At 48.8% G+C, this 16,079-nt stretch overlaps 1 protein-coding gene across 1 annotated transcript; it reads left to right on the top strand.

Moving 5' to 3' along the window:
- Positions 1 to 409: 409 nt before the first annotated feature.
- Positions 410 to 14,035, top strand: surf4l (surfeit 4, like). Its single transcript, XM_049579793.1, has 5 exons — positions 410 to 644; positions 3,903 to 4,194; positions 12,340 to 12,388; positions 12,675 to 12,864; positions 12,990 to 14,035. The coding sequence occupies exons 1-5, from the start codon at positions 597 to 599 to the stop codon at positions 13,254 to 13,256; spliced, it is 846 nt and encodes a 281-aa protein (XP_049435750.1). The 5' UTR covers positions 410 to 596; the 3' UTR covers positions 13,257 to 14,035.
- The last annotated feature ends 2,044 nt before the right edge of the window (positions 14,036 to 16,079 follow it).

Raw genomic sequence — 16,079 nt, 5'->3', positions numbered from 1 at the left:
TTATCACTGATTTGTTTTTTTTAAGGATATCGATTATTTGTTTTATCTGTGCACTGTATAAAAATCACAGTTTCCTGCTGTCCAAAGTCTTAAAGAGGAAAACAAATCCGAGACAGTGGAGAAAGAGAAAAAAAAAGACAAACAAACATTATCGTATCAAAGTAATCATTGAATAATCTTTTGTTGATCAGTAAATGTTTCAGTTCTCTGTGAAATGCTGTTAATGTAGTTTAATTAATCAAGTATGAATTGATTGATCAGTTGAATTGTATTAAGTAAAGAAGAAGAAAGGGACAGGGTGTCCACATACTTGTGTCATATTTGGTTTAATGACCCTGACCTGCTGAGCACCTCCTCACTTTAAAATCATCTCCTTTAATTATTTAACGAGCCTCTGACTGTGGAGCTGCTTCCAGTCCACGTGGCATGCGTCACCCTGCTGTGGCCACAGGGGGCGCTGTGCCCGCTCAGCGCAGAGGATTGTGGGATCGGAGGAGGCAGCAGCGGAGCATCATCATCATCACTGCCGGGACCGGGACTCTTGTGAGCGGACTGTACCGAGCCGGGAGCCGCTGAAGTGCCTTAAGAGCGGAGCCATGGGACACGGAGACCTGATGAGCCAGGCGGAGGATGTGGCGGACCAGGTGAGCTCCTCTCTGCGGGGAAACACACACCCTGAGCCGGCCACAGACAGGGCTGGGACCTCTCTGCCGCCGCTTCCGAATTCCATTCAGAAATCTGGTGGTTTTATGGAGCTGCGCGCTCCGCACACACACACACACACACACACACACACACACACCGTGTGTCACAGTTCACTGTCGGTGAACTCGGCGCAAAGATTATTGAACCAAACCAAAACTTTGTTGTAATAAAGATCAACTTTCTTTAAAGTTGAGACTGTGAGTCGGTGCAGTGTGGAAGGGTGTAGCCTCAAAGTCTTGTGCAAGTATAATTAAGTTATGATGAAACGCCAAAATAAGATTTACCTGAATTATTTGTGCGCCGAAGGAAAGAGTGACTCCTGGTGATGTTCTGCAGCCCTCGGGTGTTTCCAGCGGTACAAATGTCGGCGGGTTTTGAGGAGAACTGAAAAAATCACCGATTTTTTTAACGGAGTTTGGTGCGGTGTTCATGTGTGAGGACGGAAGTAATCAGATTTTGGATCTCTCGGAGATCATGATGCAAAAAAGTAAAGTGGTTCATCTTCGTTGCTGAGTTCAAAGCACGTTCAGATTATTACCAACAGAATTATTACTGTTGTTTATAATTTACTTCTTTAGTACATCCATACAGTCTGTACCGCACAAGAGTTTGAACAACAGTAAAGTCACATTTGTGGGTATTTTAAGACGTCACGGTCAGTTACATGTGTGCCGAAAGTTAAATATAAGTCTTATTAATGTAACTGAGGTGTTTATATGTTTGTTCCCGGATGTGTCGCTCTGCACAGCAGAATAATGTGTTAAATTGTCAGATTTCTAAATTGCGTCTGGTGCAATGATTGTTATGTCACAAGAACCGAAAGTTGCCGTAGTTGACTGTAACTCTGTGTCATGGAATGAAGCAAAAACGAACCGGAAGTGTAAATATGGATCATTGATTATCATCAGCACGGGTTTGTTTTGCGTCAGGTCGTAGTGTTGTCTCTCAGGACCGGAAATGAAATGTGTTGAGCAAGTTTGTGTTGAATGAGCTCGAGGACAGTCAGGCTGTGCTGCAGCTTCACACAGGAAGTAGTTTGATGAGGATGTTGAAGCTGACTGGCTGCCACATACACACTCTGATGATGATGATGATGATGATGATGATGTTAGCCTGCAGCTCTGTGACAGTCAGCTGTTAATCAGCAGCAGTGAAACCACACAGACATGTAAAGATAAAGTTTGTCCAGGAGCGTCTGTCACTGTGTCACAATGTGTTTGCAGTCTTTTGGAGAAACATCAGAATACAGCAGTTAACCTGTTCTTCAGCAGGTTGGATCCTCACAGGTGTCGTTATGATGTCACAGGTGTCGTTATGATGTCACAGGTGTTGTTATGATGTCGCAGGTGTCGTTATGATGTCACGGGTGTTGTTATGATGTCACAGGTGTCGTTATGATGTCGCAGGTGTTGTTATGATGTCATGGGTGTCGTTATAATGTCACAGGTGTTGTTATGATGTCACAGGTGTCGTTATGATGTCACAGGTGTCGTTATGATGTCGCAGGTGTTGTTATGATGTCATGGGTGTCGTTATAATGTCACAGGTGTTGTTATGATGTCACAGGTGTTGTTATGATGTCATGGGTGTCGTTATAATGTCACAGGTGTCGTTATGATGTCGCGGGTGTCGTTATGATGTCGCGGGTGTCGTTATGATGTCGCGGGTGTTGTTATGATGTCACGGGTGTCGTTATAATGTCACAGGTGTCGTTATAATGTCACAGGTGTTATGATGTCACGGGTGTCGTTATGTGTCACAGGTGTCGTTATGATGTCAAGGGTGTGTCACAGGTGTCGTTATAATGTCACAGGTGTTATGATGTCGCGGGTGTTGTTATGATGTCACGGGTGTCGTTATAATGTCACAGGTGTCGTTATAATGTCACAGGTGTTATGATGTCACGGGTGTCGTTATGTGTCACAGGTGTCGTTATAATGTTACAGGTGTTGTTATGATGTCACAGGTGTTATAATGTTACAGGTGTTGTTATGATGTCACAGGTGTGTCTGACGTTTGAGAACAGGTGATGACGTCCATGTTAACGTCAGATTAAAGCTCCAGTGTTTCAGATCTAAAGTGAATCTGATCTAATGGTTGTGTTCTGGTTCCCTCAGAATGACACGTTTATATCTCCACAGGGAGCAGGTCCTCGTCTACAGAGATCACCATGTTGCACCGCCATGTTTCTACAGTAGCCCAGAACGGACAAACCAAACACCGACTCTAGATAGAGACATTCATGTGTTCACGTCAGCTCCTCTGTGACGCAGCGTCTGATAAACACAGTTTTGTTTTTTTGTTAACATGTTCAGTGTTTGTACCTGTCTCAATCAGCTGAGGTCTCATGTGTGAAACAACGAGCAGGATCCAGACTGAAAATGTAGGAATGGATGAAACCTAAAAATGGCATGTGCCAAAACATATTTGAGAGTTTCTGCCACCAGGCTCCACGTCACCGTCTGTGTCGCCAATTTCCTGTCTTCAAAATGTTGGTCAGCGTGGGTCAGAGAGTTCCTCCCCTCACGGCCTCAGCGTGGGAAGTGACATACGACTCAGTGTACGTTATCCTCTGAGGATAATTCAGCTCCTGAACACTGAAGGAATTCTAACCAGGAGCAGTTTCAGATGGTTGTAATCTGTAATCTGTAATCTGTAATCCTCACTGACAGACGACAACAATCTGACACACTGGAGCTTTAACCTCTGAGGTCAGTTTGAACGTTTCAGTGTAGAGTTTTAATGTGACGCACAATAAATCAGATGCAGTGAGACAGGAGCAGAAACACCAACAAACACCTGCAGGTTGTGCTTTTTAAGAACTCACCTGTTGGATGAAATGTAGATCTGAATGTTTTCTAACACCAGATTAACGATGTGAACTCAGACACAAACATTATGAATCAGATGAATAATCAGGCTCAGTCTCACAGTCGAGTAAATGTCCTCCACAGTAGTAAATAAACTGCTGCGTCTCCATGGTAACGCCTCATTAATTCCCACTCTGCAGTAATGAAGCTGACCTGCTGTATCGATCATGTGACTGTAGCTGGTTGGAGCAGCTGTTGAATGAAATCATAAATCTCAGTGTATTTTCTCACAGCACGGTATGATACACATCACAGTATATTTAAAATGTCAATAATATCCTAACGTATGATGACATATTGTGAGTGCGTCTGTGTCTTCGGCGTCAGTTCCTGCGGGTGACCAAACACTACCTCCCCCACGTGGCGCGGCTGTGCCTGGTCAGCACCTTCCTGGAGGACGGCGTCAGGATGTGGTTCCAGTGGGCGGAGCAGAGCGAGTACATCGAGTCCACCTGGAGCTGCGGACACTTCATCGCCAACGTCTTCGTCCTAATCAACCTGCTGGGGCAGCTGGGTAATACACACATACACACACACACACACACACACACACACACACACACACTGGGTTTGTCTTTGTGTAGTTTTCAGTACATGTTGAGGTACTGCATACTTCAATGACCCTTCATCCTAAAGAACAGAGAGAGACGACTGGTCGCTCTGTGTAATCACACGTAGATCAAAACCTTGTGTCAGATGCTCATGGAGAACAGGAAACAACAGGAAACAACAGGAAACAACAGAAAACAACAGGAAACAACAAGAAACAACAGGAAACAACAGGAAACAACAAGAAACAACAGGAAACAACAGAAAACAACAAGAAACAACAGGAAACAACAGGAAACAACAGGAAACAACAGAAAACAACAGGAAACAACAGGAAACAACAAGAAACAACAGGAAACAACAGGAAACAACAAGAAACAACAGGAAACAACAGGAAACAACAAGAAACAACAGGAAACAACAGAAAACAACAGGAAACAACAAGAAACAACAGAAAACAACAGGAAACAACAAGAAACAACAGGAAACAACAGAAAACAACAGGAAATAACAAGAAACAACAGAAAACAACAGGAAACAACAGAAAACAACAGAAAACAACAGGAAACAACAGGAAACAACAAGAAACAACAGGAAACAACAGGAAACAACAAGAATCAACAGGAAACAACAGGAAACAACAGGAAACAACAAGAAACAACAGGAAACAACAAGAATCAACAAGAATCAACAGGAAACAACAGGAAACAACAAGAAACAACAGGAAACAATAGAAAACAATAGAAAACAACAGAAAACAACAGGAAACAACAAGAAACAACAGGAAACAACAGAAAACAACAGGAAACAACAGGAAACAAATGAAAACAACAAGAAACAACAGGAAACAACAAGAAACAACAAGAATCAACAAGAATCAACAGGAATCAACAGGAAACAACAGGAAACAACAGGAAACAATAGAAAACAACAGAAAACAACAGGAAACAACAAGAAACAACAGGAAACAACAAGAAACAACAAGAAACAACAGGAAACAACAGGAAACAAATGAAAACAACAGGAAACAACAAGAAACAACAGAAAACAAATGAAAACAACAGGAAACAACAGGAAACAACAAGAAACAACAAGAAACAACAGGAAACAACAGGAAACAAATGAAAACAACAGGAAACAACAAGAAACAACAGGAAACAACAGGAAACAACAAGAAACAACAGGAAACAACAGGAAACAACAAGAAACAACAGGAAACAAATGAAAACAAATGAAAACAACAGGAAACAACGGGAAACAACAGGAAACAACAGGAAACAACAAGAAACAACAGGAAACAACAGGAAACAACAAGAAACAACAGGAAACAAATGAAAACAAATGAAAACAACAGGAAACAACGGGAAACAACAAGAAACAACAGGAAACAACACTGCTCTTCATCAGGACTGTAGCTCTTCATCAGGACTGCAGCTCTTCATCAGGACTGCAACAGGAAACAATCATCAGGACTGCACAAAAACAAGAAACAATCAGGACTGCAGCCCTTCAAACAGAGCTCTTCATCAGGACTGTAGCTCTTCATCAGGACTGCAGCTCTTCATCAGGACTGCAGCTCTTCATCAGGACTGCTGCTCTTCATCAGGACTGCTGCTCTTCATCAGGACTGCAGCTCTTCATCAGGATTGTAGCTCTTCATCAGGACTGCTGCTCTTCATCAGGACTGCAGCTCTTCATCAGGACTGCAGCCCTTCATCAGGACTGCTGCTCTTCATCAGGATTGTAGCTCTTCATCAGGACTGCTGCTCTTCATCAGGATTGTAGCTCTTCATCAGGACTGCTGCTCTTCATCAGGACTGTAGCTCTTCATCAGGACTGCAGCTCTTCATCAGGACTGCTGCTCTTCATCAGGACTGCAGCTCTTCATCAGGACTGTAGCTCTTCATCAGGACTGCTGCTCTTCATCAGGACTGCAGCTCTTCATCAGGACTGTAGCTCTTCATCAAGACTGCAGCTCTTCATCAGGACTGCAGCTCTTCATCAGGACTGTAGCTCTTCATCAGGACTGCTGCTCTTCATCAGGACTGCAGCTCTTCATCAGGACTGTAGCTCTTCATCAAGACTGCAGCTCTTCATCAGGACTGCTGCTCTTCATCAGGACTGTAGCTCTTCATCAGGACTGCAGCTCTTCATCAGGACTGCTGCTCTTCATCAGGACTGTAGCTCTTCATCAGGACTGCAGCTCTTCATCAGGACTGCTGCTCTTCATCAGGACTGCAGCTCTTCATCAGGACTGCTGCTCTTCATCAGGACTGCTGCTCTTCATCAGGACTGCAGCTCTTCATCAGGACTGTAGCTCTTCATCAAGACTGTAGGACTGCTGCTCTTCATCAGGACTGCAGCTCTTCATCAGGACTGCAGCTCTTCATCAGGACTGCAGCTCTTCATCAGGACTGCAGCTCTTCATCAGGACTGCTGCTCTTCATCAGGACTGCTGCTCTTCATCAGGATTGTAGCTCTTCATCAGGACTGCTGCTCTTCATCAGGACTGCAGCTCTTCATCAGGACTGCAGCCCTTCATCAGGACTGCTGCTCTTCATCAGGATTGTAGCTCTTCATCAGGACTGCTGCTCTTCATCAGGACTGTAGCTCTTCATCAGGACTGCAGCCCTTCATCAGGACTGCTGCTCTTCATCAGGACTGCAGCTCTTCATCAGGACTGCTGCTCTTCATCAGGACTGCAGCTCTTCATCAAGACTGCAGCTCTTCATCAGGATTGTAGCTCTTCATCAGGACTGCTGCTCTTCATCAGGACTGCAGCTCTTCATCAGGACTGATCAGGACTCAGGACTGCTGCTCTTCATCTGACCTTCAGGGCCTGCTCATCAGTGCTGCTGAGTTCATCAGGCCATGAAATGAACAGTTATTTCCCACACTCAACAATTTTCTGTCTGTCTGTCTGTCTGTCATGTCTGCAGGATGGCTGTGTGTTGGTCCCAGATGTGAGGATGAAAACAGACATTAAACTGTCTGAAGTCTGTAAAATATGAACTTTGTCCTGAGACATTGTTTCCTGGTTGATGTGATGGTGCGTTCACTGACCTTCAGGGCCTGTCAGTGCTCTGAGTTCTGGCCATGAAATGAACATGTAAACACACTCAACAACTCTCTGTCTGTCTGTCTGTCTGTCTGCAGGTTGCTCATGTTGGTCCTCATAGGGAACTTTTAGTTCACACACACTGGTAACAGATGTGGTGACACTCAGGTGCCACTCAGGTGCCACTCACACTCAGGTGACACTCACACTCATGTGACATCAGCTCAGAAAACTCAGATTCTGATTGGTCGTCACTGTTTCTGTTGTTGCTCACTCAAAACTCATAGTTTTTGTTGCAGTTATGTAGTTGTCATGGTAACAGATGTGGTGACAACTCCAGTGTCCACTCAGGTGCCACTCACACTCAGGTGACACTCACACTCAGGTGCCACTCAGGTGACACTCACACTCAGGTGCCACTCAGGTGACACTCACACTCAGGTGACACTCAGGTGCCACTCACACTCAGGTGACACTCAGGTGCCACTCAGGTGACACTCACGCTCAGGTGACACTCACACTCAGGTGCCACTCAGGTGACACTCAGGTGCCACTCAGGTGCCACTCAGGTGACACTCACGCTCAGGTGACACTCACACTCAGGTGCCACTCAGGTGACACTCAGGTGCCACTCAGGTGACACTCACACTCAGGTGACACTCACACTCAGGTGCCACTCACACTCAGGTGCCACTCAGGTGCCACTCACACTCAGGTGACACTCAGGTGCCACTCAGGTGACACTCACACTCAGGTGACACTCAGGTGCCCACTCAGGTGACACTCACACTCAGGTGACACTCACACTCAGGTGACACTCACACTCAGGTGCCACTCAGGTGACACTCAGGTGCCACTCACACTCAGGTGCCACTCACACTCAGGTGCCACTCAGGTGCCACTCAGGTGGCACTCACACTCAGGTGCCACTCACACTCAGGTGACACTCAGGTGCCACTCAGGTGACACTCACACTCAGGTGACACTCAGGTGACACTCACACTCAGGTGCCCACTCAGGTGACACTCAGGTGACACTCACACTCAGGTGACACTCACACTCAGGTGACACTCGCACTCAGGTGCCACTCAGGTAACACTCACACTCAGGTGACACTCACACTCAGGTGACACTCGCACTCAGGTGCCACTCAGGTAACACTCACACTCAGGTGACACTCACACTCAGGTGACACTCGCACTCAGGTGCCACTCAGGTAACACTCACACTCAGGTGCCACTCACACTCAGGTGACACTCAGGTGCCACTCAGGTGACACTCAGGTGACACTCACACTCAGGTGCCCACTCAGGTGACACTCAGGTGACACTCACACTCAGGTGACACTCAGGTGCCCACTCAGGTGACACTCACACTCAGGTGACACTCACACTCAGGTGACACTCACACTCAGGTGACACTCAGGTGACACTCAGGTGCCACTCACACTCAGGTGCCACTCACACTCAGGTGCCACTCAGGTGGCACTCACACTCAGGTGCCACTCACACTCAGGTGACACTCAGGTGCCACTCAGGTGACACTCACACTCAGGTGACACTCAGGTGACACTCACACTCAGGTGCCACTCAGGTGACACTCAGGTGCCACTCACACTCAGGTGCCACTCACACTCAGGTGCCACTCAGGTGCCACTCAGGTGGCACTCACACTCAGGTGCCACTCACACTCAGGTGACACTCAGGTGCCACTCAGGTGACACTCACACTCAGGTGACACTCAGGTGACACTCACACTCAGGTGCCCACTCAGGTGACACTCAGGTGACACTCACACTCAGGTGCCACTCACACTCAGGTGACACTCAGGTGCCACTCAGGTGACACTCAGGTGACACTCACACTCAGGTGCCCACTCAGGTGACACTCAGGTGACACTCACACTCAGGTGACACTCAGGTGCCACTCACACTCAGGTGACACTCACACTCAGGTGACACTCACACTCAGGTGACACTCACACTCAGGTGCCGCTCACACTCAGGTGACACTCACACTCAGGTGACACTCACACTCAGGTGCCGCTCACACTCAGGTGACACTCAGGTGCCACTCAGGTGACACTCACACTCAGGTGCCCACTCAGGTGACACTCAGGTGACACTCACACTCAGGTGCCACTCACACTCAGGTGACACTCACACTCAGGTGCCACTCACACTCAGGTGCCACTCAGGTGCCACTCACACTCAGGTGACACTCACACTCAGGTGACACTCACACTCAGGTGCCGCTCACACTCAGGTGACACTCACACTCAGGTGACACTCAGGTGACACTCAGGTGACACTCACACTCAGGTGCCACTCACACTCAGGTGACACTCACACTCAGGTGCCACTCACACTCAGGTGCCACTCAGGTGCCACTCACACTCAGGTGACACTCACACTCAGGTGACACTCACACTCAGGTGCCGCTCACACTCAGGTGACACTCACACTCAGGTGACACTCAGGTGACACTCACACTCAGGTGCCACTCAGGTGACACTCACACTCAGGTGACACTCGCACTCAGGTGCCACTCAGGTAACACTCACACTCAGGTGACACTCACACTCAGGTGACACTCGCACTCAGGTGCCACTCAGGTAACACTCACACTCAGGTGCCACTCACACTCAGGTGACACTCAGGTGCCACTCAGGTGACACTCAGGTGACACTCACACTCAGGTGCCTCAGGTGACACTCAGGTGACACTCACACTCATGTGCCACTCACCCTCAGGTGAAACTCACACTCAGGTGACACTCACACTCAGGTGACACTCACACTCAGGTGACACTCAGGTGACACTCAGGTGCCACTCACACTCAGGTGCCACTCACACTCAGGTGCCACTCAGGCTCACACTCAGGTGCTGCTCACACTCAGGTGACACTCAGGTGCCACTCAGGTGACACTCACACTCAGGTGACACTCAGGTGACACTCACACTCAGGTGACACTCACACTCAGGTGCCACTCACACTCAGGTGACACTCACACTCAGGTGACACTCACACTCAGGTGACACTCACACTCAGGTGCCACTCACACTCAGGTGACACTCACACTCAGGTGCCACTCAGGTGCCACTCACACTCAGGTGCCACTCACACTCAGGTGACACTCACACTCAGGTGCCACTCAGGTGCCACTCACACTCAGGTGACACTCACACTCAGGTGCCACTCAGGTGCCACTCACACTCAGGTGCCACTCACACTCAGGTGACACTCACACTCAGGTGCCACTCAGGTGCCACTCACACTCAGGTGACACTCACACTCAGGTGACACTCGGGTGACACTCACACTCAGGTGACACTCAGGTGCCACTCACACTCAGGTGCCACTCACACTCAGGTGCCACTCAGGTGCCACTCACACTCAGGTGCCACTCACACTCAGGTGCCACTCAGGTGCCACTCACACTCAGGTGACACTCACACTCAGGTGACACTCACACTCAGGTGCCGCTCACACTCAGGTGACACTCACACTCAGGTGACACTCAGGTGACACTCACACTCAGGTGCTGCTCACACTCAGGTGACACTCAGGTGCCACTCAGGTGACACTCACACTCAGGTGACACTCAGGTGACACTCACACTCAGGTGACACTCACACTCAGGTGCCACTCACACTCAGGTGACACTCACACTCAGGTGCCACTCAGGTGCCACTCACACTCAGGTGCCACTCACACTCAGGTGACACTCACACTCAGGTGCCACTCAGGTGCCACTCACACTCAGGTGACACTCACACTCAGGTGACACTCACACTCAGGTGACACTCAGGTGCCACTCACACTCAGGTGCCACTCACACTCAGGTGCCACTCAGGTGCCACTCACACTCAGGTGCCACTCACACTCAGGTGCCACTCAGGTGCCACTCAGGTGCCACTCACACTCAGGTGCCACTCACACTCAGGTGACACTCAGGTGCCACTCACACTCAGGTGCCACTCAGGTGCCACTCAGGTGCCACTCACACTCAGGTGCCACTCACACTCAGGTGCCACTCAGGTGCCACTCAGGTGCCACTCACACTCAGGTGCCACTCACACTCAGGTGCCACTCAGGTGCCACTCACACTCAGGTGCCACTCACACTCAGGTGCCACTCACACTCAGGTGACACTCAGGTGCCACTCACACTCAGGTGCCACTCAGGTGCCACTCAGGTGCCACTCACACTCAGGTGCCACTCACACTCAGGTGCCACTCAGGTGCCACTCAGGTGCCACTCACACTCAGGTGCCACTCACACTCAGGTGACACTCACACTCAGGTGCCACTCAGGTGCCACTCAGGTGCCACTCAGGTGCCACTCACACTCAGGTGCCACTCACACTCAGGTGCCACTCACACTCAGGTGCCACTCAGGTGCCACTCAGGTGCCACTCAGGTGCCACTCACACTCAGGTGACACTCACACTCAGGTGCCGCTCACACTCAGGTGACACTCGGGTGACACTCACACTCAGGTGACACTCAGGTGACACTCACACTCAGGTGACACTCAGGTGACACTCACACTCAGGTGCCGCTCACACTCAGGTGACACTCAGGTGCCACTCAGGTGACACTCACACTCAGGTGACACTCACACTCAGGTGACACTCACACTCAGGTGCCCACTCAGGTGACACTCAGGTGACACTCGCACTCAGGTGACACTCAGGTGACACTCACACTCAGGTGCCGCTCACACTCAGGTGACACTCAGGTGCCACTCAGGTGACACTCACACTCAGGTGACACTCAGGTGACACTCACACTCAGGTGCCCACTCAGGTGACACTCAGGTGCCACTCAGGTGACACTCAGGTGACACTCAGGTGACACTCACACTCAGGTGACACTCAGGTGCCACTCAGGTGACACTCACACTCAGGTGACACTCAGGTGACACTCACACTCAGGTGCCCACTCAGGTGACACTCACACTCAGGTGCCCACTCAGGTGACACTCAGGTGACACTCGCACTCAGGTGACACTCAGGTGACACTCACACTCAGGTGACACTCAGACAGTTTTAAAACTATATATTTAAATTCTGGTTCTTGATGTGGATGACCCTCTAATGCCTCCTCCTCCTCTTCCTCCTCCTCCTCTTCCTCCTCCTCCTCCTCCTCCTCTGTGCAGACAGTGGCCTACAGCATTCTGTGGGACCCAAAGTTCCTGATGAGGTGAGTGTGTGACCTTTGACCTTTGATAATAAATGACAGGATGATTTTTTTATTTCTCTGACGAACAAACAGGAAGTCACTTTTTAAATCTGACCTCCTCTCTGCTGACCTCCTCTCTGCTGACCTCCTCTCTGCTGACCTCCTCTCCTCACCCTCCTTTACTTGTTCCTTTTTTCCCGTTTCCTATCCCTCCTTTTCTTCTTCCCTTTTCCCTCTCCTTGTGTCCTCTTCCCTCTTTGTTTCCTCTCCCTGTCTCCTTTCCTTCCCTCCTCCCTCCCTCCTGTAGGAACCTGGCGTTGGGTGGAGGTCTGCTCCTCCTCCTGGCGGAGTGTCGCGGGGAGGCTCGCAGCGTGTTTGCAGGAGTTCCGTCCCTCGGCCATCAGAGTTCTCCAAAGCACCTCCTTCAGCTGGGAGGAAGAGTGCTCCTCGTCCTCATGTTCATGACGCTGCTGCACTTTGACCTCAGCCTCTTCAGCGTGAGTCCACACCTCCTCTTCTCTGAGTGAGCGACCGTCAGCGTCTGTGTGTGTGTGTGTGTGTGTGTGTGTGTGTGTGTGTGTGTGTGTGTGTCGTCATGGTAACGCTCTGACCCTGTGTCCAGATCCTGCAGAACCTGGTGGGCACGGCGCTCATCGTGCTGGTGGCGGTCGGCTTCAAGACGAAGCTCGCCGCTCTGACTCTGGTCGTCTGGCTGCTCGTCATCAACTTCACCTTCAACGCCTTCTGGAACATCCCGTCGTACAAACCCATGCACGACTTCCTCAAGTACGACTTCTTCCAGACCACCTCCGTCATCGGGGGCCTCCTGCTGGTCGTGGCCCTGGGGCCCGGCGGGGTCTCCATGGACGAGAAGAAGAAGGAGTGGTGAGGAGGAGGAGGAGGGAGGAGGAGGGAGGAGGTGAAGCTGAGGCTCCAGGGACGAAAGAGAAGGAGTGGTGAGGAGGAGGAGGGAGGAGGAGGGAGGAGGTGAAGCTGAGGCTCCAGGAGTGGTTGAGGAGGTCTAATGTCATCACACACCTGTTAGTGATGATGTCACATCAGCTTCTCTGTTGTCATCATCAGTCATCAGCTGATTATTGATGACATCACAGCCAAACATCAACAGGAGAAAATTCATCAAATTATTAAAAATCAGGTTAAAACAACATCAATCAGATAAACATGTAAACATGTAAACAAATGATGTCATAGCTTCCCTGGTGTTCAGACTGGCTCCTCCCACCTGCAGGTGTGTTAACCTGTGTGTGTGTGCTGCTCTGAGGTCACGTACAGGTGTGCGCTTCATTTACACACCTGAGTCCAGGTCAGAGCCACGCCCTCCTCCTCATCCTCAGTTTCAGAGCGACCAATCAGAGATTCTCTCCGTGTCACATGATATGTGTGTGTGTGTGTGTGTGTGTGTGTGTGTGTTTTTAAATCCTTCCCATCAGCAGTCTGAATAATCCAGTTGTAGTGACGGAGGCTGTCCAGCAGGTGGAGCTGTTTACTCTCCTGTGTTCTGGTTTGTTGGTTTTATTTGCGTGTCAGTGTGACGAGCCGTCTGCTCCTGTGTTTGTCTCTCAGTATCTATAAAGTTGTGACAAAGTGAAATAATTTTCTATGATGTGTTTTTGTAGGAGATGTTTAATAAATCAGTCGCATTGTGAAGCTGCTGTTTGGTTCATCTTTAACCCTTTGAATCCCGCAGTGACATCACTGTTCTCCTGATGATGTCAGACGCCTTTCACACGTGTTTAAACCAGCGGCGCCCACAGGGTCCACACTTGTCCTCAGTCAGTGTGACACAGGCTGCATCATACTGGTGTCTGTCCAGTAGTCACTTCCTCTACAGCAGGCAACAGAACTTCAAAATAAAAGCTCTGGGCCACAAATTCACTGTACTTCAAAGTAAAACATGTTTTTCTAACAAACGTGTCTCGTCAGCTGCAGTCAGGGTTGAAATAAACTAACGTTTGAGGTCAACATGTCAAAGGTCAGTAGGGACGGTGTCCTCTCAGGGTCAAAGGTCAGTAGGGACGGTGTCCCCTCAGGGTCAAAGGTCAGTAGGGACGGTGTCCCCTCAGGGTCAAAGGTCAGTAGGGACGGTGTCCCCTCAGGGTCACACTCTGCTGATAAACTGCTGCGTCTCCGTCCAGTAAAGCTCAAATAAATACATAAGGTTAAAGGTCAGTGAGCGACCTGCTGAGCAGCCGCCCATCCAAACTGCAGACAGGAAAAACTTTATTATCACATTTTAAAATCATGTCACAGAATTATTTGATATTTAAGCTTCTTTCTGTCTTTGTTTTTGTTTTTTACTATTTTCTTGCTCCTTTTTTTTTTGATCATTTACTTCCTTTTATTTCTTTTTCTTTCTTGTTTCCTTCCTCTACTGCCCTCCTCCTCTTTTTCCTCTCATTCTCTCTCCCTTGTTTCCTTGTCTCCTCTCTCCTTGTTTCCTCTCTTGTATCTTTTTACTAATCTTCTTGACATTCTTTGAGTCGTGTGTTTCGTAGCTCGCTGTCTTCTTCATGTGTTGTTTACAGAGATGCAGCCACTGCACTCAGAGGGTTAATGTGAGAGAGTGATGTGTGTTCTTCACATGAACAAACGACCCCAGCTGAACACACACAGGTCAACTCTCCTCCTGTAACACTGAGATGTGTGTGTGTGTGTGTGTGTGTGTGTGTGTGTGTGTTTGTAGCCAGCGTTTCTCTGAGAGGAGTTCATGTAGAGAATCAGAGACAGAGACAGGTGAGGAGGAGGAGCTGCAGCTGACCTTCAGGTAAGATGACATCACATACCTGCAGATAAATGACACGACTCCAAAGAACCAGTGAAGTGTGACTCACTGACGTCATCAGACTCAGAAACATCCTGAACTTGTGCTGTAACTCTGACGTGATGCGATGATACGATAACCAGCTCAGAAAATATCACAGTGTTAATCTCAAAAACTACGATGAACATTTTTAGTCAACGATATATTTTTTTTTTTTCATGACAAAACAAGTCGACGAGCTAAAAATCGATCTTGGTGATAAAAACCAAGATAGAATCTGTTTAACTGTCACTGATGAGCCGTGGTGAGAATATTGGTGGTGAAATTCAGACGCCACATGACGTGACGACAGGCTGATGAGCTCCAGTAGACAGTCTGACCTCAGATCAGTTCCTGTGACACAGGAGAAAGTTTAGTTTTTATTCACCACCTCAGACGATCGTCGTGTTCAAAGAAGAAGAGCTCATGTTAAAACGCAAACTGCTGTGTGTGTCCTCCAGAAGCTGAACTCACCTCTGACTGTTTCTCTGCTGTCACACAGTCACATGTTCATTTCACAGACACATAGAAACTATAAATACACTTTAACACATTCACTTAATGAATAAATTCTGACTTTATTTGGTGTTTGTGTCAGACACTGATCTGCAGTGACGACTGGTTACGTGTGTGTTGGTGTCGTCAGTGACGTACACAGGTTCAGACGGGCCCCAGGGGTCATGACTGTGACGGGCCCCACACAGCAGCTGAAAGTGTAGTTTAACGTGAGTTCTTGTTTTAACACAGACGTGTCCTGTAGGCCCCCCCACCCCAGGGGCCCCAGAGCAACCACTCTGCCCACACTATCTTTATTTACACCCCTGCATGTTGTTCAGGGTCGAGTCTGTATTTGATCATGTGACCATACTATAGAATGTACAGTAGCTGTTT

The sequence above is a fragment of the Epinephelus fuscoguttatus genome, linkage group LG6 (assembly GCF_011397635.1).
Source record: "Epinephelus fuscoguttatus linkage group LG6, E.fuscoguttatus.final_Chr_v1".
Classification (NCBI taxonomy): domain Eukaryota; kingdom Metazoa; phylum Chordata; class Actinopteri; order Perciformes; family Serranidae; genus Epinephelus; species Epinephelus fuscoguttatus.
This window is presented reverse-complemented; position numbering and strand designations above follow the sequence as displayed.

Coding starts and splice junctions, on each gene's coding strand:
- surf4l (XM_049579793.1), top strand. CDS start 597: ATGGGACACGGAGACCTGATGAGCCAGGCGGAGGATGTGGCGGACCAG. Junction 4,195..12,339: donor GAGGTACTGCATACTTCAAT/GACCCTTCATCC, acceptor CCTCCTCCTCTG/TGCAGACAGTGGCCTACAGC. Junction 12,865..12,989: donor TTGACCTCAGCCTCTTCAGC/GTGAGTCCACAC, acceptor CCCTGTGTCCAG/ATCCTGCAGAACCTGGTGGG.